Genomic DNA, 21,651 nt, shown 5'->3' on the forward strand with positions numbered 1-21,651 from the left:
TGAGCTAGGTCAGGGTCTCTGTTATCCCACTCCTAGATATTGAGCTAGGTCAGGGTCTCTGTTATCCCACTCCTAGATATTGAGCTAGGTCAGGGTCTGGGTCTCTGTTATCCCACTCCTAGATATAGAGCTAGGTCAGGGTCTGGGTCTGATCCCACTCCTAGATATTGAGCTAGGTCAGGGTCTCTGTTATCCCACTCCTAGATATTGAGCTAGGTCAGGGTCTGGGTCTGATCCCTCCTAGATATTGAGCTAGGTCAGGGTCTCTGTTATCCCTGTCCTAGATATAGAGCTAGGTCACGGTCTCTGTTATCCCACTCCTAGATATAGAGCTAGGTCAGGGTCTCTGTTATCCCACTCCTAGATATAGAGCTAGGTCAGGGTCTGGGTCTGATCCCACTCCTAGATATTGAGCTAGGTCAGGGTCTGGGTCTGATCCCACTCCTAGATATTGAGCTAGGTCAGGGTCTGGGTCTGATCCCACTCCTAGATATTGAGCTAGGTCAGGGTCTGGGTCTGATCCCACTCCTAGATAGTGAGCTAGGTCAGGGTCTGGGTCTGATCCCACTCCTAGATATTGAGCTAGGTCAGGGTCTGGGTCTGATCCCACTCCTAGATAGTGAGCTAGGTCAGGGTCGGGGTCTCTGTTATCCCACTCCTAGATATAGAGCTAGGTCAGGGTCTCTGTTATCCCACTCCTAGATATAGAGCTAGGTCAGGGTCTCTGTTATCCCACTCCTAGATATTGAGCTAGGTCGGGGTCAGGGTCTGATCCCACTCCTAGATATTGAGCTAGGTCAGGGTCTGGGTCTCTGTTATCCCACTCCTAGATATTGAGCTAGGTCAGGGTCTCTGTTATCCCACTCCTAGATATTGAGCTAGGTCAGGGTCTCTGTTATCCCACTCCTAGATATTGAGCTAGGTCTGGGTCTCTGTTATCCCACTCCTAGATATTGAGCTAGGTCAGGGTCTCTGTTATCCCACTCCTAGATATTGAGCTAGGTCAGGGTCTCTGTTATCCCACTCCTAGATATAGAGCTAGGTCAGGGTCTCTGTTATCCCGAAATTAGACATGATGGTAGGCTCTCTCTCTTCCCTCCCCCTCATCCCCTCCTCTCTCTTCCCTCCCCTCATCACCTCCTCTCTCTTCCCTCCCCCTCATCCCCTCCTCTCTCTTCCCTCTCCCTCATCCCCTCCTCTCTCTTCCCTCCCCTCTCTCCCTCTCTTCCCTCCCCTCATCCCCTCCTCTCTCTTCCCTCTCCCTCATCCCCTCCTCTCTCTTCCCTCCCCTCATCCCCTCCTCTCTCTTCCCTCCCCCTCATCCCCTCCTCTCTCTTCCCTCCCTCCCTCCCCTCATCCCCTCCTCTCTCTTCCCTCTCCCTCATATCCTCCCTTCCTCCCCCTCATCCCCTTCTCCTCTCCCTTATCCCCTCCTCTCTCTTCCCTCTCCCTCATCCCCTCCCTCTCTTCCCCCCCCTCATCCCTCCTCTCCCTCATCCCCTCCTCTCTCTTCCCTCTCCCTCATCCCCTCCTCTCTCTTCCCTCCCCTCATCCCCTCCTCTCTCTTCCCTCTCCCTCATCCCCTCCTCTCTCTTCCCTCTCCCTCATCCCCTCCTCTCTCTTCCCTCTCCCTCATCCCCTCCTCTCTCTTCCCTCCCCCTCATCCCCTCCTCTCTCTTCCCTCCCCTCATCCCCTCCTCTCTCTTCCCTCCCCCTCATCCCCTCCTCTCTCTTCCCTCTCCCTCATCCCCTCCTCTCTCTTCCCTCTCCCTCATCCCCTCCTCTCTCTTCCCTCCCCCTCATCCCCTCCTCTCTCTTCCCCCCCCTCATCCCTCCTCTCCCTCATCCCCTCCTCTCTCTTCCCTCTCCCTCATCCCCTCCTCTCTCTTCCCTCTCCCTCATCACCTCCTCTCTCTTCCTTCCCCCTCACCCCCTCCTCTCTCTTCCCTCTCCCTCATCACCTCCTGTTTAGTGAGTGATTGTGTGTGTGTGTTTGTGTGTGTGTTTGTGTGTGTGTGTGTTTGTTCAGACCTTAATAACTCTCTCCATCACCATGGAAACTTCTTTCTCCACGCTGTTGAATTGGCTGGTTAGACCAATCAGCTGCTTCCTCACGTGATGCACCTTCCTGTACAGGGGAGATAAACACACTATTGATACACCGCACGCACACACACACACCTTCCATACATACACACACACACACACACACACACACACACACACACACACACACACACACACACACACACACACACACACACACACACACACACACACACACACACACACACACACACACACACACACACACACAGGCAGGGAGTTAGATGTCAGACATACAGGGTTGCTTAGCAGCAGGGAGTTAGTTATCAGAACAGTCAGACATACACGGTTGCTTAGCAGCAGGGAGTTAGTTATCAGAACAGTCAGACATACAGGGTTGCTTAGCAGCAGGGAGTTAGTTATCAGAACAGTTAGACATACAGGGTTGCTTAGCAGCAGGGAGTTAGTTATCAGAACAGTCAGACATACAGGGTTGCTGAGCAGCAGGGAGTTAGTTATCAGAACAGTTAGACATACAGGGTTGCTTAGCAGCAGGGAGTTAGTTATCAGAACAGTCAGACATACAGGGTTGCTTAGCAGCAGGGAGTTAGTTATCAGAACAGTCAGACATACAGGGTTGCTTAGCAGCAGGGAGTTAGTTATCAGAACAGTTAGACATACAGGGTTGCTTAGCAGCAGGGAGGTAGTTATCAGAACAGTCAGACATACAGGGTTGCTTAGCAGCAGGGAGTTAGTTATCAGAACAGTCAGACATACAGGGTTGCTGAGCAGCAGGGAGTTAGTTATCAGAACAGTCAGACATACAGGGTTGCTTAGCAGCAGGGAGTTAGTTATCAGAACAGTCAGACATACAGGGTTGCTTAGCAGCAGGGAGTTAGTTATCAGAACAGTCAGACATACAGGGTTGCTTAGCAGCAGGGAGTTAGTCATCAGAACAGTCAGACATACAGGGTTGCTTAGCAGCAGGGAGGTAGTTATCAGAACAGTCAGACATACAGGGTTGCTGAGAAGCAGGGAGTTAGTTATCAGAACAGTCAGACATACAGGGTTGCTTAGCAGCAGGGTGCTCTCCTTCATCTACAGAACACACTGACCTCATCTGATACCATCCTTCATCTACAGAACACACTGACCTCATCTGATATCATCCTTCATCTACAGAACACACTGACCTCATCTGATACCTTCCTTCATCTACAGAACACACTGACCTCATCTGATACCTTCCTTCATCTACAGAACACACTGACCTCATCTGATACCTTCCTTCATCTACAGAACACACTGACCTCATCTGATACCTTCCTTCATCTACAGAACACACTGACCTCATCTGATACCATCCTTCATCTACAGAACACACTGACCTCCTCTGATACCATCCTTCATCTACAGAACACACTGACCTCATCTGATACCTTCCTTCATCTACAGAACACACTGATCTCATCTGATACCATCCTTCATCTACAGAAAACACTGACCTCATCTGATACCATCCTTCATCTACAGAACACACTGACCTCATCTGATACCTTCCTTCATCTACAGAACACACTGACCTCATCTGATACCTTCCTTCATCTACAGAACACACTGACCTCATCTGATACCTTCCTTCATCTACAGAACACACTGATCTCATCTGATACCTTCCTTTACAAGACAGACAGACTGATCTCATCTGATACCTTCCTTTACAAGACAGACAGACTGATCTCATCTGATACCTTCCTTTACAAGACAGACTGACCTCATCTGATACCTTCCTTCATCTACAGAACACACTGACCTCATCTGATACCATCCTTCATCTACAGAACACACTGATCTCATCTGATACCTTCCTTTACAAGACAGACTGACCTCATCTGATATCATCCTTCATCTACAGAACACACTGATCTCATCTGATACCTTCCTTTACAAGACAGACTGACCTCATCTGATATCATCCTTCATCTACAGAACACACTGACCTCATCTGATACCTTCCTTCATCTACAGAACACACTGACCTCATCTGATACCATCCTTCATCTACAGAACACACTGACCTCATCTGATACCATCCTTCATCTACAGAACACACTGACCTCATCTGATACCTTCCTTCATCTACAGAACACACTGATCTCATCTGATACCTTCCTTCATCTACAGAACACACTGATCTAATCTGATACCTTCATCTACAGAACACACTGACCTCATCTGATACCTTCCTTCATCTACAGAACACACTGACCTCATCTGATACCATCCTTCATCTACAGAACACACTGACCTCATCTGATACCTTCCTTCATCTACAGAACACACTGACCTCATCTGATACCTTCCTTCATCTACAGAACACACTGACCTCATCTGATACCTTCCTTCATCTACAGAACACACTGACCTCATCTGATACCTTCCTTCATCTACAGAACACACTGACCTCATCTGATACCATCCTTCATCTACAGAACACACTGACCTCATCTGATACCTTCCTTTACAAGACAGACTGACCTCATCTGATACCTTCATCTACAGAACAGACTGACCTCATCTGATACCTTCCTTTACAAGACACACTGATCTCATCTGATACCTTCCTTCATCTACAGAACACACTGACCTCATCTGATACCTTCCTTCATCTACAGAACACACTGACCTCATCTGATACCATCCTTCATCTACAGAACACACTGACCTCATCTGATACCTTCCTTCATCTACAGAACACACTGACCTCATCTGATACCTTCCTTTACAAGACAGACTGACCTCATCTGATACCTTCCTTCATCTACAGAACACACTGACCTCATCTGATACCTTCCTTTACAAGACAGACTGATCTCATCTGATATCATCCTTCATCTACAGGACACACTGACCTCATCTGATACCTTCCTTTACAAGACAGACTGATCTCATCTGATACCATCCTTCATCTACAGAACACACTGACCTCATCTGATACCTTCCTTCATCTACAGAACACACTGACCTCATCTGATACCTTCCTTCATCTACAGAACACACTGACCTCATCTGATATCATCCTTCATCTACAGAACACACTGACCTCATCTGATACCATCCTTCATCTACAGAACACACTGACCTCATCTGATACCATCCTTCATCTACAGAACACACTGACCTCATCTGATACCTTCCTTCATCTACAGAACACACTGACCTCATCTGATACCTTCCTTCATCTACAGAACACACTGACCTCATCTGATACCTTCCTTCATCTACAGAACACACTGACCTCATCTGATACCTTCCTTTACAAGACAGACTGACCTCATCTGATACCTTCCTTCATCTACAGAACACACTGACCTCATCTGATACCTTCATCTACAGAACACACTGATCTCATCTGATACCTTCATCTACAGAACACACTGACCTCATCTGATACCTTCCTTCATCTACAGAACACACTGACCTCATCTGATACCTTCATCTACAGAACACACTGACCTCATCTGATACCTTCATCTACAGAACACACTGACCTCATCTGATACCTTCCTTCATCTACAGAACACACTGACCTCATCTGATACCTTCATCTACAGAACACACTGACCTCATCTGATACCTTCCTTTACAAGACAGACTGATCTCATCTGATATCATCCTTCATCTACAGAACACACTGATCTCATCTGATACCTTCCTTCATCTACAGAACACACTGATCTCATCTGATACCTTCCTTCATCTACAGAACACACTGACCTCATCTGATATCATCCTTCATCTACAGAACACACTGACCTCATCTGATACCTTCCTTCATCTACAGAACACACTGACCTCATCTGATACCTTCCTTCATCTACAGAACACACTGACCTCATCTGATACCTTCCTTCATCTACAGAACACACTGATCTCATCTGATACCTTCCTTCATCTACAGAACACACTGACCTCATCTGATACCTTCCTTCACCTACAGAACACACTGACCTCATCTGATATCATCCTTCAATTACGGGACACTTACCTCATCCACTCCTCGCTCTTAGAGATGAAGAGGCGGTACTTCATGGCACACTCCTCTGTAAACAGAGACCTGGCCTTGGTGGCATGGAACACCAGCTTCTGTCTGTTAGAGGAGCATTATATTATTACTATACTGTAACCCAGAGACCTGCCCTTGGTGGCATGGAACACCAGTCTGTTAGAGGAGCATTATATTATTACTATACTGTAACCAGAGACCTGCCCTTGGTGGCATGGAACACCAGTCTGTTAGAGGAGCATTATATTATTACTATACTGTAACCAGAGACCTGTCCTTGGTGGCTTGGAACACCAGCTTCTGTCTGTTAGAGGAGCATTATATTATTACTATACTGTAAACAGAGACCTGCCCTTGGTGGCCAGCTTCTGTTAGAGGAGCATTATATTATTACTATACTGTAACCAGAGACCTGGCCTTGGTGGCTTGGAACACCAGTCTGTTAGAGGAGCATTATATTATTACTATACTGTAACCAGAAGATACACACTGTCTGTGAAATTGGGGAATTGAGGATAGAGGAGGACTAATGTTGGGGTTGAGGAGCAGATCTGTCATCATGGATAGAGGAGGACTAATGTTGGGGTTGAGGAGCAGATCTGTCATCATGGATAGAGGAGGACTAATGTTGGGGTTGAGGAGCAGATCTGTCATCATGGATAGAGGAGGACTAATGTTGGGGTTGAGGAGCAGATCTGTCATCATGGCTAGAGGAGGACTAATGTTGGGGTTGAGGAGCAGATCTGTCATCATGGATAGAGGAGGACTAATGTTGGCGGTTGAGGAGCAGATCTGTCATCATGGATAGAGGAGGACTAATGTTGGGGTTGAGGAGCAGATCTGTCATCATGGATAGAGGAGGACTAATGTTGGGGTTGAGGAGCAGATCTGTCATCATGGATAGAGGAGGACTAATGTTGGGGTTGAGGAGCAGATCTGTCATCATGGATAGAGGAGGACTAATATTGGGGTTGAGGAGCAGATCTGTCATCATGGATAGAGGAGGACTAATGTTGGGGTTGAGGAGGAGATCTGTCATCATGGATAGAGGAGGACTAATGTTGGGGTTGAGGAGCAGATCTGTCATCATGGATAGAGGAGGACTAATGTTGGGGATGAGGAGCAGATCTGTCATCATGGATAGAGGAGGACTAATGTTGGGGATGAGGAGCAGATCTGTCATCATGGATAGAGGAGGACTAATGTTGGGGTTGAGGAGGAGATCTGTCATCATGGATAGAGGAGGACTAATGTTGGGGTTGAGGAGCAGATCTGTCATCATGGATAGAGGAGGACTAATGTTGGGGTTGAGGAGCAGATCTGTCATCATGGATAGAGGAGGACTAATGTTGGGGTTGAGGAGCAGATCTGTCATCATGGATAGAGGAGGACTAATGTTCGGGTTGAGGAGGAGATCTGTCATCATGGATAGAGGAGGACTAATGTTGGGGTTGAGGAGCAGATCTGTCATCATGGATAGAGGAGGACTAATGTTGGGGTTGAGGAGGAGATCTGTCATCATGGATAGAGGAGGACTAATGTTGGGGTTGAGGAGCAGATCTGTCATCATGGATAGAGGAGGACTAATGTTGGGGTTGAGGAGGAGATCTGTCATCATGGATAGAGGAGGACTAATGTTGGGGTTGAGGAGGAGATCTGTCATCATGGATAGAGGAGGACTAATGTTGGGGTTGAGGAGGAGATCTGTCATCATGGATAGAGGAGGACTAATGTTGGGGTTGAGGAGCAGATCTGTCATCATGGATAGAGGAGGACTAATGTTGGGGTTGAGGAGCAGATCTGTCATCATGGATAGAGGAGGACTAATGTTGGGGTTGAGGAGCAGATCTGTCATCATGGATAGAGGAGGACTAATGTTGGGGTTGAGGAGCAGATCTGTCATCATGGATAGAGGAGGACTAATGTTGGGGTTGAGGAGCAGATCTGTCATCATGGATAGAGGAGGACTAATGTTGGGGTTGAGGAGCAGATCTGTCATCATGGATCATCAGGTCACCAGAATAAGTCCCTGGATATTTATTGAAATGAGCATCAACCTCATCACTGTGCATCTCCACCACCCTTATTCCTATAGTATACCTGTCCTACAGTATACCTGTCCTACAGTATATCTGTCCTATAGTATACCTGTCCTATAGTATACCTGTCCTATAGTATATCTGTCCTACAGTATATCTGTCCTATAGTATATCTGTCCTATAGTATATCTGTCCTACAGTATACCTGTCCTATAGTATATCTGTCCTACAGTATATCTGTCCTACAGTATATCTGTCCTACAGTATATCTGTCCTACAGTATATCTGTCCTACAGTATATCTGTCCTACAGTGTATCTGTCCTACAGTATATCTGTCCTACAGTATATCTGTCCTACAGTGTATCTGTAGCCTAATAAACTGCATGGTCGTGGGAAGACCACACGCCATTTAATCACGTGACTCCAAGTTGACTATCATTGCTATGCAGACGACACACAATTAATCTTCTCCTTTCCCCCTTCTGATGACCAGGTGGCGAATCGCATCTCTGCATGTCTGGCAGACATATCAGTGTGGATGACGGATCACCACCTCAAGCTGAACCTTGGCAAGACGGAGCTGCTCTTCCTCCCGGGAAGGACTGCCCGTTCCATGATCTCGCCATCACGGTTGACAACTCCATTGTGTCCTCCTCCCAGAGCGCTAAGAACCTTGGCGTGATCCTGGACAACACCCTGACGTTCTCAACTAACATCAAGGCGGTGTCCCGTTCCTGTAGGTTCAGGCTCTACAACATCCGCAGAGTACGACCCTGCCTCACACAGGAAGCGGCGCAGGTCCTAATCCAGGCACTTGTCATCTCCCGTCTGGATTACTGCAACTCGCTGTTGGCTGGGCTCCCTGCCTGTGCCATTAAACCCCTACAACTCATCCAGAACGCCGCAGCCCGTCTGGTGTTCAACCTTCCCAAGTTCTCTCACGTCACCCCGCTCCTCCGCTCTCCACTGGCTTCCAGTTGAAGCTCGCATCTGCTACAAGACCATGGTGCTTGCCTACGGAGCTGTGAGGGGAACGGCACCTCAGTACCTCCAGGCTCTGATCAGGCCCTACACCCAAACAAGGGCACTGCGTTCATCCACCTCTGGCCTGCTCGCCTCCCTACCACTGAGGAAGTACAGTTCCCGCTCAGCCCAGTCAAAACTGTTCGCTGCTCTGGCCCCCAATGGTGGAACAAACTCCCTCACGACGCCAGGACAGCGGAGTCAATCACCACCTTCCGGAGACACCTGAAACCCCACCTCTTTAAGGAATACCTAGGATAGGATAAGTAATCCTTCTCACCCCCCTTTAAGATTTAGATGCACTATTGTAAAGTGACTGTTCTACTGGATGTCATAAGGTGAATGCACCAATTTGTAAGTCGCTCTGCATAAGAGCGTCTGCTAAATGACTTAAATGTAAATGTAAATGTGATGGTTGTTATATCACTGTGCATCTCCACCACCCTGTCAGGACATGTCTCCATCAGGCCTGTCAGGACATGTCTCCATCAGGCCTGTCAGGACATGTCTCCATCAGGCCTGTCAGGACATGTCTCCATCAGGCCTGTCAGGACATGTCTCCATCAGGCCTGTCAGGACATGTCTCCATCAGGCCTGTCAGGACATGTCTCCATCAGGCCTGTCAGGACATGTCTCCATCAGGCCTGTCAGGACATGTCTCCATCAGGCCTGTCAGGACATGTCTCCATCAGGCCTGTAAGGACATGTCTCCATCAGGCCTGTAAGGACATGTCTCCATCAGGCCTGTCAGGACATGTCTCCATCAGGCCTGTCAGGACATGTCTCCATCAGGCCTGTCAGGACATGTCTCCATCAGGCCTGTCAGGACATGTCTCCACCAGGCCTGTCAGGACATGTCTCCATCAGGCCTGTCAGGACATGTCTCCATCAGGCCTGTCAGGACATGTCTCCATCAGGCCTGTCAGGACATGTCTCCATCAGGCCTGTCAGGACATGTCTCCATCAGGCCTGTCAGGACATGTCTCCATCAGGCCTGTCAGGACATGTCTCCATCAGGCCTGTCAGGACATGTCTCCATCAGGCCTGTCAGGACATGTCTCCATCAGGCCTGTCAGGACATGTCTCCATCATCAGACATGTCTCCATCAGGCCTGTCAGGACATGTCTCTATCAGGCCTGTCAGGACATGTCTCCATCAGGCCTGTCAGGACATGTCTCCATCAGGCCTGTCAGGACATGTCTCCATCAGGCCTGTCAGGACATGTCTCCATCAGGCCTGTCAGGACATGTCTCCATCAGGCCTGGATGTCAACCTGGTCAGTGGGACAGAAAAGACGGACCTACTTGTCAAATTTGTGTATTTGTTCCTCGTTGTACGGCAGACGTCTCTCAGCCTTGTCCTTCTTAAACTGGTGGTAGATGGCTGTAATGGAGTCCAGGAGAACCTTGATCCTCTCAACACTGAGACAGAGAGAGAAAACCATGTGAGTGTTAGACGGCTGAAAGGAGCTGTGGAACTCATGTGTGGCTTGAGGAGCAACATTAGTCCACAGATATAGGATATTCCTCTCAGACTCTGTTTGTGTATGGAGATACAGGTATACTGTAACCTGGTAACATTTAGTATCTCTCTAGGTTACGGTGTGATCTCTGAAGTACACTGTAACCTGGTAACATTTAGTATCTCTCAAGTACACTGTAACCTGGTAACATTTAGTATCTCTCTAGGTTACGGTGTGATCTCTGAAGTACACTGTAACCTGGTAACATTTAGTATCTCTCTAGGTTACGGTGTGATCTCTGAAGTATACTGTAACCTGGTAACATTTAGTATCTCTCTAGGTTACGGTGTGATCTCTGAAGTACACTGTAACCTGGTAACATTTAGTATCTCTCTAGGTTACGGTGTGATCTCTGAAGTATACTGTAACCTGGTAACATTTAGTATCTCTCTAGGTTACGGTGTGATCTCTGAAGTATACTGTAACCTGGTAACATTTAGTATCTCTCTAGGTTACGGTGTGATCTCTGAGGTATACTGTAACCTGGTAACATTTAGTATCTCTCTAGGTTACGGTGTGATCTCTGAAGTACACTGTAACCTGGTAACATTTAGTATCTCTCTAGGTTACGGTGTGATCTCTGAAGTACACTGTAACCTGGTAACAATTTAGTATCTCTCTAGGTTACGGTGTGATCTCTGAAGTACACTGTAACCTGGTAACATTTAGTATCTCTCTAGGTTACGGTGTGATCTCTGAAGTACACTGTAACCTGGTAACATTTAGTATCTCTCTAGGTTACGGTGTGATCTCTGAAGTACACTGTAACCTGGTAACATTTAGTATCTCTAGGTTACGGTGTGATCTCTGAAGTACACTGTAACCTGGTAACATTTAGTATCTCTCTAGGTTACGGTGTGATCTCTGAAGTACACTGTAACCTGGTAACATTTAGTATCTCTCTAGGTTACGGTGTGATCTCTGAAGTACACTGTAACCTGGTAACATTTAGTATCTCTCTAGGTTACGGTGTGATCTCTGAAGTACACTGTAACCTGGTAACATTTAGTATCTCTAGGTTACGGTGTGATCTCTGAAGTACACTGTAACCTGGTAACATTTAGTATCTCTCTAGGTTACGGTGTGATCTCTGAAGTATACTGTAACCTGGTAACATTTAGTATCTCTCTAGGTTACGGTGTGATCTCTGAAGTACACTGTAACCTGGTAACATTTAGTATCTCTCTAGGTTACGGTGTGATCTCTGAAGTATACTGTAACCTGGTAACATTTAGTATCTCTCTAGGTTACGGTGTGATCTCTGAAGTACACTGTAACCTGGTAACATTTAGTATCTCTCTAGGTTACGGTGTGATCTCTGAAGTATACTGTAACCTGGTAACATTTAGTATCTCTCTAGGTTACGGTGTGATCTCTGAAGTATACTGTAACCTGGTAACATTTAGTATCTCTCTCGGTTACGGTGTGATCTCTGAAGTATACTGTAACCTGGTAACATTTAGTATCTCTCTAGGTTACGGTGTGATCTCTGAAGTATACTGTAACCTGGTAACATTTAGTATCTCTCTAGGTTACGGTGTGATCTCTGAAGTACACTGTAACCTGGTAACATTTAGTATCTCTCTAGGTTACGGTGTGATCTCTGAAGTATACTGTAACCTGGTAACATTTAGTATCTCTCTAGGTTACGGTGTGATCTCTGAAGTATACTGTAACCTGGTAACATTTAGTATCTCTCTAGGTTACGGTGTGATCTCTGAAGTATACTGTAACCTGGTAACATTTAGTATCTCTCTAGGTTACGGTGTGATCTCTGAAGTACACTGTAACCTGGTAACATTTAGTATCTCTCTAGGTTACGGTGTGATCTCTGAAGTATACTGTAACCTGGTAACATTTAGTATCTCTCTAGGTTACGGTGTGATCTCTGAAGTATACTGTAACCTGGTAACATTTAGTATCTCTCTAGGTTACGGTGTGATCTCTGAAGTATACTGTAACCTGGTAACATTTAGTATCTCTCTAGGTTACGGTGTGATCTCTGAAGTACACTGTAACCTGGTAACATTTAGTATCTCTCTAGGTTACGGTGTGATCTCTGAAGTACACTGTAACCTGGTAACATTTAGTATCTCTCTAGGTTACGGTGTGATCTCTGAAGTACACTGTAACCTGGTAACATTTAGTATCTCTCTAGGTTACGGTGTGATCTCTGAAGTACACTGTAACCTGGTAACATTTAGTATCTCTCTAGGTTACGGTGTGATCTCTGAAGTATACTGTAACCTGGTAACATTTAGTATCTCTAGGTTACGTGTGATCTCTGAAGTATACTGTAACCTGGTAACATTTAGTATCTCTCTAGGTTACGGTGTGATCTCTGAAGTATACTGTAACCTGGTAACATTTAGTATCTCTCTAGGTTACGGTGTGATCTCTGAAGTATACTGTAACCTGGTAACATTTAGTATCTCTCTAGGTTACGGTGTGATCTCTGAAGTATACAGTAACCTGGTAACATTTAGTATCTCTCTAGGTTACGGTGTGATCTCTGAAGTATACTGTAACCTGGTAACATTTAGTATCTCTCTAGGTTACGGTGTGATCTCTGAAGTACACTGTAACCTGGTAACATTTAGTATCTCTCTAGGTTACGGTGTGATCTCTGAAGTACACTGTAACCTGGTAACATTTAGTATCTCTCTAGGTTACGGTGTGATCTCTGAAGTATACTGTAACCTGGTAACATTTATGTATCTCTCTAGGTTACGGTGTGATCTCTGAAGTATACTGTAACCTGGTAACATTTAGTATCTCTCTAGGTTACGGTGTGATCTCTGAAGTATACTGTAACCTGGTAACATTTAGTATCTCTCTAGGTTACGGTGTGATCTCTGGAAGTATACTGTAACCTGGTAACATTTAGTATCTCTCTAGGTTACGGTGTGATCTCTGAAGTATACTGTAACCTGGTAACATTTAGTATCTCTCTAGGTTACGGTGTGATCTCTGAAGTACACTGTAACCTGGTAACATTTAGTATCTCTCTAGGTTACGGTGTGATCTCTGAGGTATACTGTAACCTGGTAACATTTAGTATCTCTCTCGGTTACGGTGTGATCTCTGAAGTACACTGTAACCTGGTAACATTTAGTATCTCTCTCGGTTACGGTGTGATCTCTGAAGTACACTGTAACCTGGTAACATTTAGTATCTCTCTAGGTTACGGTGTGATCTCTGAAGTACACTGTAACCTGGTAACATTTAGTATCTCTCTAGGTTACGGTGTGATCTCTGAAGTACACTGTAACCTGGTAACATTTAGTATCTCTCTAGGTTACGGTGTGATCTCTGAAGTACACTGTAACCTGGTAACATTTAGTATCTCTAGGTTACGGTGTGATCTCTGAAGTATACTGTAACCTGGTAACATTTAGTATCTCTCTAGGTTACGGTGTGATCTCTGAAGTACACTGTAACCTGGTAACATTTAGTATCTCTCTAGGTTACGGTGTGATCTCTGAAGTACACTGTAACCTGGTAACATTTAGTATCTCTCTAGGTTACGGTGTGATCTCTGAAGTATACTGTAACCTGGTAACATTTAGTATCTCTCTAGGTTACGGTGTGATCTCTGAAGTATACTGTAACCTGGTAACATTTAGTATCTCTCTAGGTTACGGTGTGATCTCTGAAGTACACTGTAACCTGGTAACATTTAGTATCTCTCTAGGTTACGGTGTGATCTCTGAAGTACACTGTAACCTGGTAACATTTAGTATCTCTCTAGGTTACGGTGTGATCTCTGAAGTATACTGTAACCTGGTAACATTTAGTATCTCTCTAGGTTACGGTGTGATCTCTGAAGTACACTGTAACCTGGTAACATTTAGTATCTCTCTAGGTTACGGTGTGATCTCTGAAGTATACTGTAACCTGGTAACATTTAGTATCTCTCTAGGTTACGGTGTGATCTCTGAAGTACACTGTAACCTGGTAACATTTAGTATCTCCCTAGGTTACGGTGTGATCTCTGATGTACACTGTAACCTGGTAACATTTAGTATCTCTCTAGGTTACGGTGTGATCTCTGATGTACACTGTAACCTGGTAACATTTAGTATCTCTCTAGGTTACGGTGTGATCTCTGAAGTATACTGTAACCTGGTAACATTTAGTATCTCTCTAGGTTACGGTGTGATCTCTGAAGTACACTGTAACCTGGTAACATTTAGTATCTCTCTAGGTTACGGTGTGATCTCTGAAGTATACTGTAACCTGGTAACATTTAGTATCTCTCTAGGTTACGGTGTGATCTCTGAAGTACACTGTAAACTGGTAACATTTAGTATCTCTCTAGGTTACGGTGTGATCTCTGAAGTACACTGTAACCTGGTAACATTTAGTATCTCTCTAGGTTACGGTGTGATCTCTGAAGTATACTGTAACCTGGTAACATTTAGTATCTCTCTAGGTTACGGTGTGATCTCTGAAGTACACTGTAAACTGGTAACATTTAGTATCTCTCTAGGTTACGGTGTGATCTCTGAAGTATACTGTAACCTGGTAACATTTAGTATCTCTCTAGGTTACGGTGTGATCTCTGAAGTATACTGTAACCTGGTAACATTTAGTATCTCTCTAGGTTACGGTGTGATCTCTGAAGTATACTGTAACCTGGTAACATTTAGTATCTCTCTAGGTTACGGTGTGATCTCTGAAGTACACTGTAACCTGGTAACATTTAGTATCTCTCTAGGTTACGGTGTGATCTCTGAAGTATACTGTAACCTGGTAACATTTAGTATCTCTCTAGGTTACGGTGTGATCTCTGAAGTATACTGTAACCTGGTAACATTTAGTATCTCTCTAGGTTACGGTGTGATCTCTGAAGTATACTGTAACCTGGTAACATTTAGTATCTCTCTAGGTTACGGTGTGATCTCTGAAGTATACTGTAACCTGGTAACATTTAGTATCTCTCTAGGTTACGGTGTGATCTCTGAAGTACACTGTAACCTGGTAACATTTAGTATCTCTCTAGGTTACGGTGTGATCTCTGAAGTATACTGTAACCTGGTAACATTTAGTATCTCTCTAGGTTACGGTGTGATCTCTGAAGTATACTGTAACCTGGTAACATTATGTATCTCTCTCGGTTACGGTGTGATCTCTGAAGTACACTGTAACCTGGTAACATTTAGTATCTCTCTAGGTTACGGTGTGATCTCTGAAGTATACTGTAACCTGGTAACATTTAGTATCTCTCTAGGTTACGGTGTGATCTCTGAAGTATACTGTAACCTGGTAACATTTAGTATCTCTCTAGGTTACGGTGTGATCTCTGAAGTATACTGTAACCTGGTAACATTTAGTATCTCTCTAGGTTACGGTGTGATCTCTGAAGTATACTGTAACCTGGTAACATTTAGTATCTCTCTAGGTTACGGTGTGATCTCAGAAGTATACTGTAACCTGGTAACATTTAGTATCTCTCTAGGTTACGGTGTGATCTCTGAAGTATACTGTAACCTGGTAACATTTAGTATCTCTCTAGGTTACGGTGTGATCTCTGAAGTACACTGTAACCTGGTAACATTAGTATCTCTCTAGGTTACGGTGTGATCTCTGAAGTACACTGTAACCTGGTAACATTTAGTATCTCTCTAGGTTACGGTGTGATCTCTGACAGGTACACTGTAACCTGGTAACAGGCTTTAGTATCTCTCTAGGTTACGGTGTGATCTCTGAAGTACACTGTAACCTGGTAACATTTAGTATCTCTAGGTTACGGTGTGATCTCTGAAGTACACTGTAACCTGGTAACATTAGTATCTCTCTAGGTTACGGTGTGATCTCTGAAGTACACTGTAACCTGGTAACATTTAGTATCTCTCTAGGATATGAAAAACATGTGTTACCCTTTGGGGCAGCGTTATCAGAAAAGCACAGCATTGATTTGCAATGCCACGCAAGACGATGACATGTCGGTTTCACCACAGGATTTGATGCTCCACGGATAAATGATTGGGACTGTATTAGTGATTTAAATAGTTGGATGGCTCACAACTTCCTCCAACTAAATGAAGAGGAGACCGACGTACTTATTGTTGAAGACAACAGGCCGACTGTGAGCACAGAGAATCTGGCTGTACATTTCAATTCACGGCCAATAAATCATTTTACATTCTGAACTCAATTTAAAAAAGCAGGCATTACTGTGAAGGTGAAACAAAATAGCTTTTCACCACCTGAGGAACATTGCTAATGTCCGTGCTTTGACTACAAACAGGCTTGACGACTGTGATGCCCTCCTGTCTGGTCTACCCAAGGAAGACAACAGGCTTGACGACTGTGATGCTCTCCTGTCTGGTTACCCAAGGAAGACAACAGGCTTGATGACTGTGATGCTCTCCTGTCTGGTCTACCCAAGGAAGACAACAGGCTTGACGACTGTGATGCCCTCCTGTCTGGTCTACCCAAGGAAGACAACAGGCTTTACGACTGTGATGCCCTCCTGTCTGGTCTACCCAAGGAAGACAACAGGCTTGACGACTGTGATGCCCTCCTGTCTGGTCTACCCAAGGAAGACAACAGGCTTGACGACTGTGATGCTCTCCTGTCTGTCTGGTCTACCCAAGGAAGACAACAGGCTTGATGACTGTGATGCTCTCCTGTCTGGTTACCCACGGAAGACAACAGGCTTGACGACTGTGATGCTCTCCTGTCTGGTCTACCCAAGGAAGACAACAGGCTTGATGACTGTGATGCTCTCCTGTCTGGTTACCCAAGGAAGACAACAGGCTTGATGACTGTGATGCTCTCCTGTCTGGTCAACCCAAGGAAGACAACAGGCTTAACGACTGTGATGCTCTCCTGTCTGGTTACCCAAGGAAGACAACAGGCTTGATGACTGTGATGCTCTCCTGTCTGGTCAACCCAAGGAAGACAACAGGCTTAACGACTGTGATGCTCTCCTGTCTGGTCTGTACTGTCCAAGGAAGACAACAGGCTTGACGACTGTGATGCCCTCCTGTCTGGTTACCCAAGGAAGACAACAGGCTTGATGACTGTGATGCTCTCCTGTCTGGTTACCCAAGGAAGACAACAGGCTTGATGACTGTGATGCTCTCCTGTCTGGTCTACCCAAGGAAGACAACAGGCTTTGACGATGCTCTCCTGTCTGTGATGCTCTCCTGTCTGGTCAACCCAAGGAAGACAACAGGCTTGACGACTGTGATGCTCTCCTGTCTGGTTACCCAAGGAAGACAACAGGCTTGACTGTGATGCTCTCCTGTCTGGTCTGTGACCCAAGGAAGACAACAGGCTTGACGACTGTGATGCTCTCCTGTCTGGTTACCCAAGGAAGACAACAGGCTTGACGACTGTGATGCTCTCCTGTCTGGTCTACCCAAGGAAGACAACAGGCTTGACGACTGTGATGCTCTCCTGTCTCTCCTGTCTGGTCTACCCAAGGAAGACAACAGGCTTGACGACTGTGATGCTCTCCTGTCTGGTCTACCCAAGGAAGACAACAGGCTTGATGACTGTGATGCTCTCCTGTCTGGTCTGGTTACCCAAGGAAGACAACAGGCTTGACGACTGTGATGCCTCCTGTCTGGTCTACCCAAGGAAGACAACAGGCTTGACGACTGTGATGCTCTCCTGTCTGGTCTACCCAAGGAAGACAACAGGCTTTACGACTGTGATGCTCTCCTGTCTGGTTACCCAAGGAAGACAACAGGCTTGATGACTGTGATGCTCTCCTGTCTGGTTACCCAAGGAAGACAACAGGCTTGACTGTGATGCTCTCCTGTCTGATGCTCTGTGATCCTGTCTGGTCTACCCAAGGAAGACAACAGGCTTTACGACTGTGATGCTCTCCTGTCTGGTTACCCAAGGAAGACAACAGGCTTGACCCCAAGAAGACAACTGTGATGCTCTCCTGTCTGGTTACCCAAGGAAGACAACAGGCTTGACGACTGTGATGCTCTCCTGTCTGGTCTGTGACCCAAGGAAGACAACAGGCTTGACGACTGTGATGCCCTCCTGTCTGGTTACCCAAGGAAGACAACAGGCTTGATGACTGTGATGCTCTCCTGTCTGGTCAACCCAAGGAAGACAACAGGCTTGACGACTGTGATGCTCTCCTGTCTGGTTACCCAAGGAAGACAACAGGCTTGACAAGGAAGACTGTGATGCTCTCCTGTCTGGTCTACCCAAGGAAGACAACAGGCTTGACGACTGTGATGCTCTCCTGTCTGGTCAACCCAAGGAAGACAACAGGCTTGACGACTGTGATGCCTCCTGTCTGGTCTACCCAAGGAAGACAACAGGCTTGACGACTGTGATGCTCTCCTGTCTGGTTACCCAAGGAAGACAACAGGCTTGACGACTGTGATGCTCTCCTGTCTGGTTACCCAAGGAAGACAACAGGCTGGTCTACCCAAGGAAGACAACAGGACGACTGTGATGCTCTCCTGTCTGGTTACCCAAGGAAGACAACAGGCTTGATGACTGTGATGCTCTCCTGTCTGGTTACCCAAGGAAGACAACAGGCTTGACTGACTGTGATGCTCTCCTGTCTGGTTTACCCAAGGAAGACAACAGGCTTGACGACTGTGATGCTCTCCTGTCTGGTTACCCAAGGAAGACAACAGGCTTGACGACTGTGATGCTGATGCTCTCCTGTCTGGTCTCTGGTCTGTGATGCTCTCCTGTCTGGTCCCAAGGAAGACAACAGGCTTGACGACTGTGATGCTCTCCTGTCTGGTTACCCAAGGAAGACAGGCTTGACTGTGATGGTCTGGTCTACCCAAGGAAGACAACAGGCTTGACTGACTGTGATGCTCTCCTGTCTGGTCAACCCAAGGAAGACAACTGTGATGCTCTCCTGTCTGGTTACCCAAGGAAGACAACAGGCTTGACGACTGTGATGCTCTCCTGTCTGGTTACCCAAGGAAGACAACAGGCTTGACGACTGTGATGCTCTCCTGTCTGGTTACCCAAGGAAGACAACAGGCTTGACGACTGTGATGCTCTCCTGTCTGGTTACCCAAGGAAGACAACAGGCTTGACGACTGTGATGCTCTCCTGTCTGGTTACCCAAGGAAGACAACAGGCTTGACGACTGTGATGCTCTCCTGTCTGGTTACCCAAGGAAGACAACAGGCTTAACGACTGTGATGCTCTCCTGTCTGGTTACCCAAGGAAGACAACAGGCTTGACAACACGACTGTGATGCTCTCCTGTCTGGTCAACCCAAGGAAGACAACAGGCTTGACGTACCCAAGGACTGTGAGACAACAGGCTTGACTGTGATGCCCTCTCCTGTGATGCTCTCCTGTCTGGTTACCCAAGGAAGACAACAGGCTTGATGACTGTGATGCTCTCCTGTCTGGTCTACCCAAGGAAGACAACAGGCTTGATGACTGTGATGCTCTCCTGTCTGGTTACCCAAGGAAGACAACAGGCTTGGACGACTGTGATGCTCTCCTGTCTGGTCAACCCAAGGAAGACAACAGGCTTAATGACTGTGATGCTCTCCTGTCTGGTCTACCCAAGGAAGACAACAGGCTTGACGACTGTGATGTGATGACAACAGGCTCCTGTCTGGTTACCCAAGGAAGACAACAGGCTTGACGACTGTGATGCTCTCCTGTCTGGTTACCCAAGGAAGACAACAGGCTTGACGACTGTGATGCTCTCCTGTCTGGTTACCCAAGGAAGACAACAGGCTTGACGACTGTGATGCTCTCCTGTCTGGTTACCCAAGGAAGACAACAGGCTTGACGACTGTGATGCTCTCCTGTCTGGTTACCCAAGGAAGACAACAGGCTTGACGACTGTGATGCCCTCCTGTCTGGTTACCCAAGGAAGACAACAGGCTTGATGACTGTGATGCTCTCCTGTCTGGTTACCCAAGGAAGACAACAGGCTTGACGACTGTGATGCTCTCCTGTCTGGTCTACCCAAGGAAGACAACAGGCTTGATGACTGTGATGCTCTCCTGTCTGGTTACCCAAGGAAGACAACAGGCTTGACGACTGTGATGCTCTCCTGTCTGGTTACCCAAGGAAGACAACAGGCTTTACGACTGTAATGCTCTCCTGTCTGGTCTACCCAAGGAAGACAACAGGCTTTACGACTGATGCTCTCCTGTCTGGTTACCCAAGGAAGACAACAGGCTTGACGACTGTGATGCTCTCCTGTCTGGTTACCCAAGGAAGACAACAGGTTTGATGACTGTGATGCTCTCCTGTCTGGTCTACCCAAGGAAGACATTGTATGTTTTGCAGTTGACCAGAATGCTGCAGCGTGGGCACTGGCCATGATCATGTTGATCGATTTCGTGCGTTTCTGTCAGTGTAAAACTATCAAGCTCAACAACTAAAGCTTTTGCCGCTTTCGCCTCCGGCCACTAGCACGCCACTAGCACCACCACTAGCACGCCACTAGCACCGCCACTAGCACCGCCACTAGCACCGCCACTAGCACGCCACTAGCACGCCACTAGCACGTCACTAGCACGTCACTAGCACGCCACTAGCACGTCACTAGCACGCCACTAGCACGCCACTAGCACGCCACTAGCACGCCACTAGCACGTCACTAGCACGCCACTAGCACGTCACTAGCACGTCACTAGCACGCCACTAGCACGCCACTAGCACGTCACTAGCACGCCACTAGCACCACCACTAGCACCACCACTAGCACGCCACTAGCATGCCACTAGCATGCCACTAGCACCGCCACTAGCACCGCCACTAGCACCGTCACTAGCGCGTCACTAGCACCGCCACTAGCACGTCACTAGCACCACCACTAGCACGCCACTAGCACGCCACTAGCACCGCCACTCAGCACGCCACTAGCACCGCCACTAGCACGCCACTAGCACCGCCACTAGCACCGCCACTAGCACCGCCACAGCACGTCACTAGCACCACCACTAGCACGCCACTAGCACGTCACTAGCACCGCCACTAG

The 21,651-nt window shown here is 46.8% G+C and overlaps 1 protein-coding gene, 1 long non-coding RNA gene and 1 pseudogene across 2 annotated transcripts; all 3 read right to left on the reverse strand.

The window, feature by feature from the left end:
- Positions 1 to 2,011: 2,011 nt before the first annotated feature.
- Positions 2,012 to 21,651, reverse strand: part of LOC127924489 (serine/threonine-protein kinase TBK1-like) — a 46,172-nt pseudogene continuing 26,532 nt past the window's right edge.
- On the reverse strand, positions 2,325 to 6,057 carry LOC127924488 (uncharacterized). Its single transcript, XR_008117986.1, has 5 exons — positions 5,649 to 6,057; positions 5,540 to 5,613; positions 5,150 to 5,321; positions 4,355 to 5,110; positions 2,325 to 3,707 (listed from the first exon to the last, which is right to left on the reverse strand). It is a non-coding gene; the product is annotated as an uncharacterized LOC127924488 (long non-coding RNA).
- Positions 6,234 to 8,141, reverse strand: LOC127924487 (protein transport protein SEC31-like). The gene is made up of 2 exons (XM_052509201.1): positions 6,525 to 8,141; positions 6,234 to 6,383 (listed from the first exon to the last, which is right to left on the reverse strand). Exon 1 carries the CDS (start codon positions 8,112 to 8,114, stop codon positions 6,879 to 6,881), a length of 1,236 nt encoding a protein of 411 aa, XP_052365161.1. The 5' UTR covers positions 8,115 to 8,141; the 3' UTR covers positions 6,234 to 6,383; positions 6,525 to 6,878.

Source organism: Oncorhynchus keta, unplaced genomic scaffold, assembly GCF_023373465.1.
Source record: "Oncorhynchus keta strain PuntledgeMale-10-30-2019 unplaced genomic scaffold, Oket_V2 Un_contig_4106_pilon_pilon, whole genome shotgun sequence".
NCBI lineage: Eukaryota > Metazoa > Chordata > Actinopteri > Salmoniformes > Salmonidae > Oncorhynchus > Oncorhynchus keta.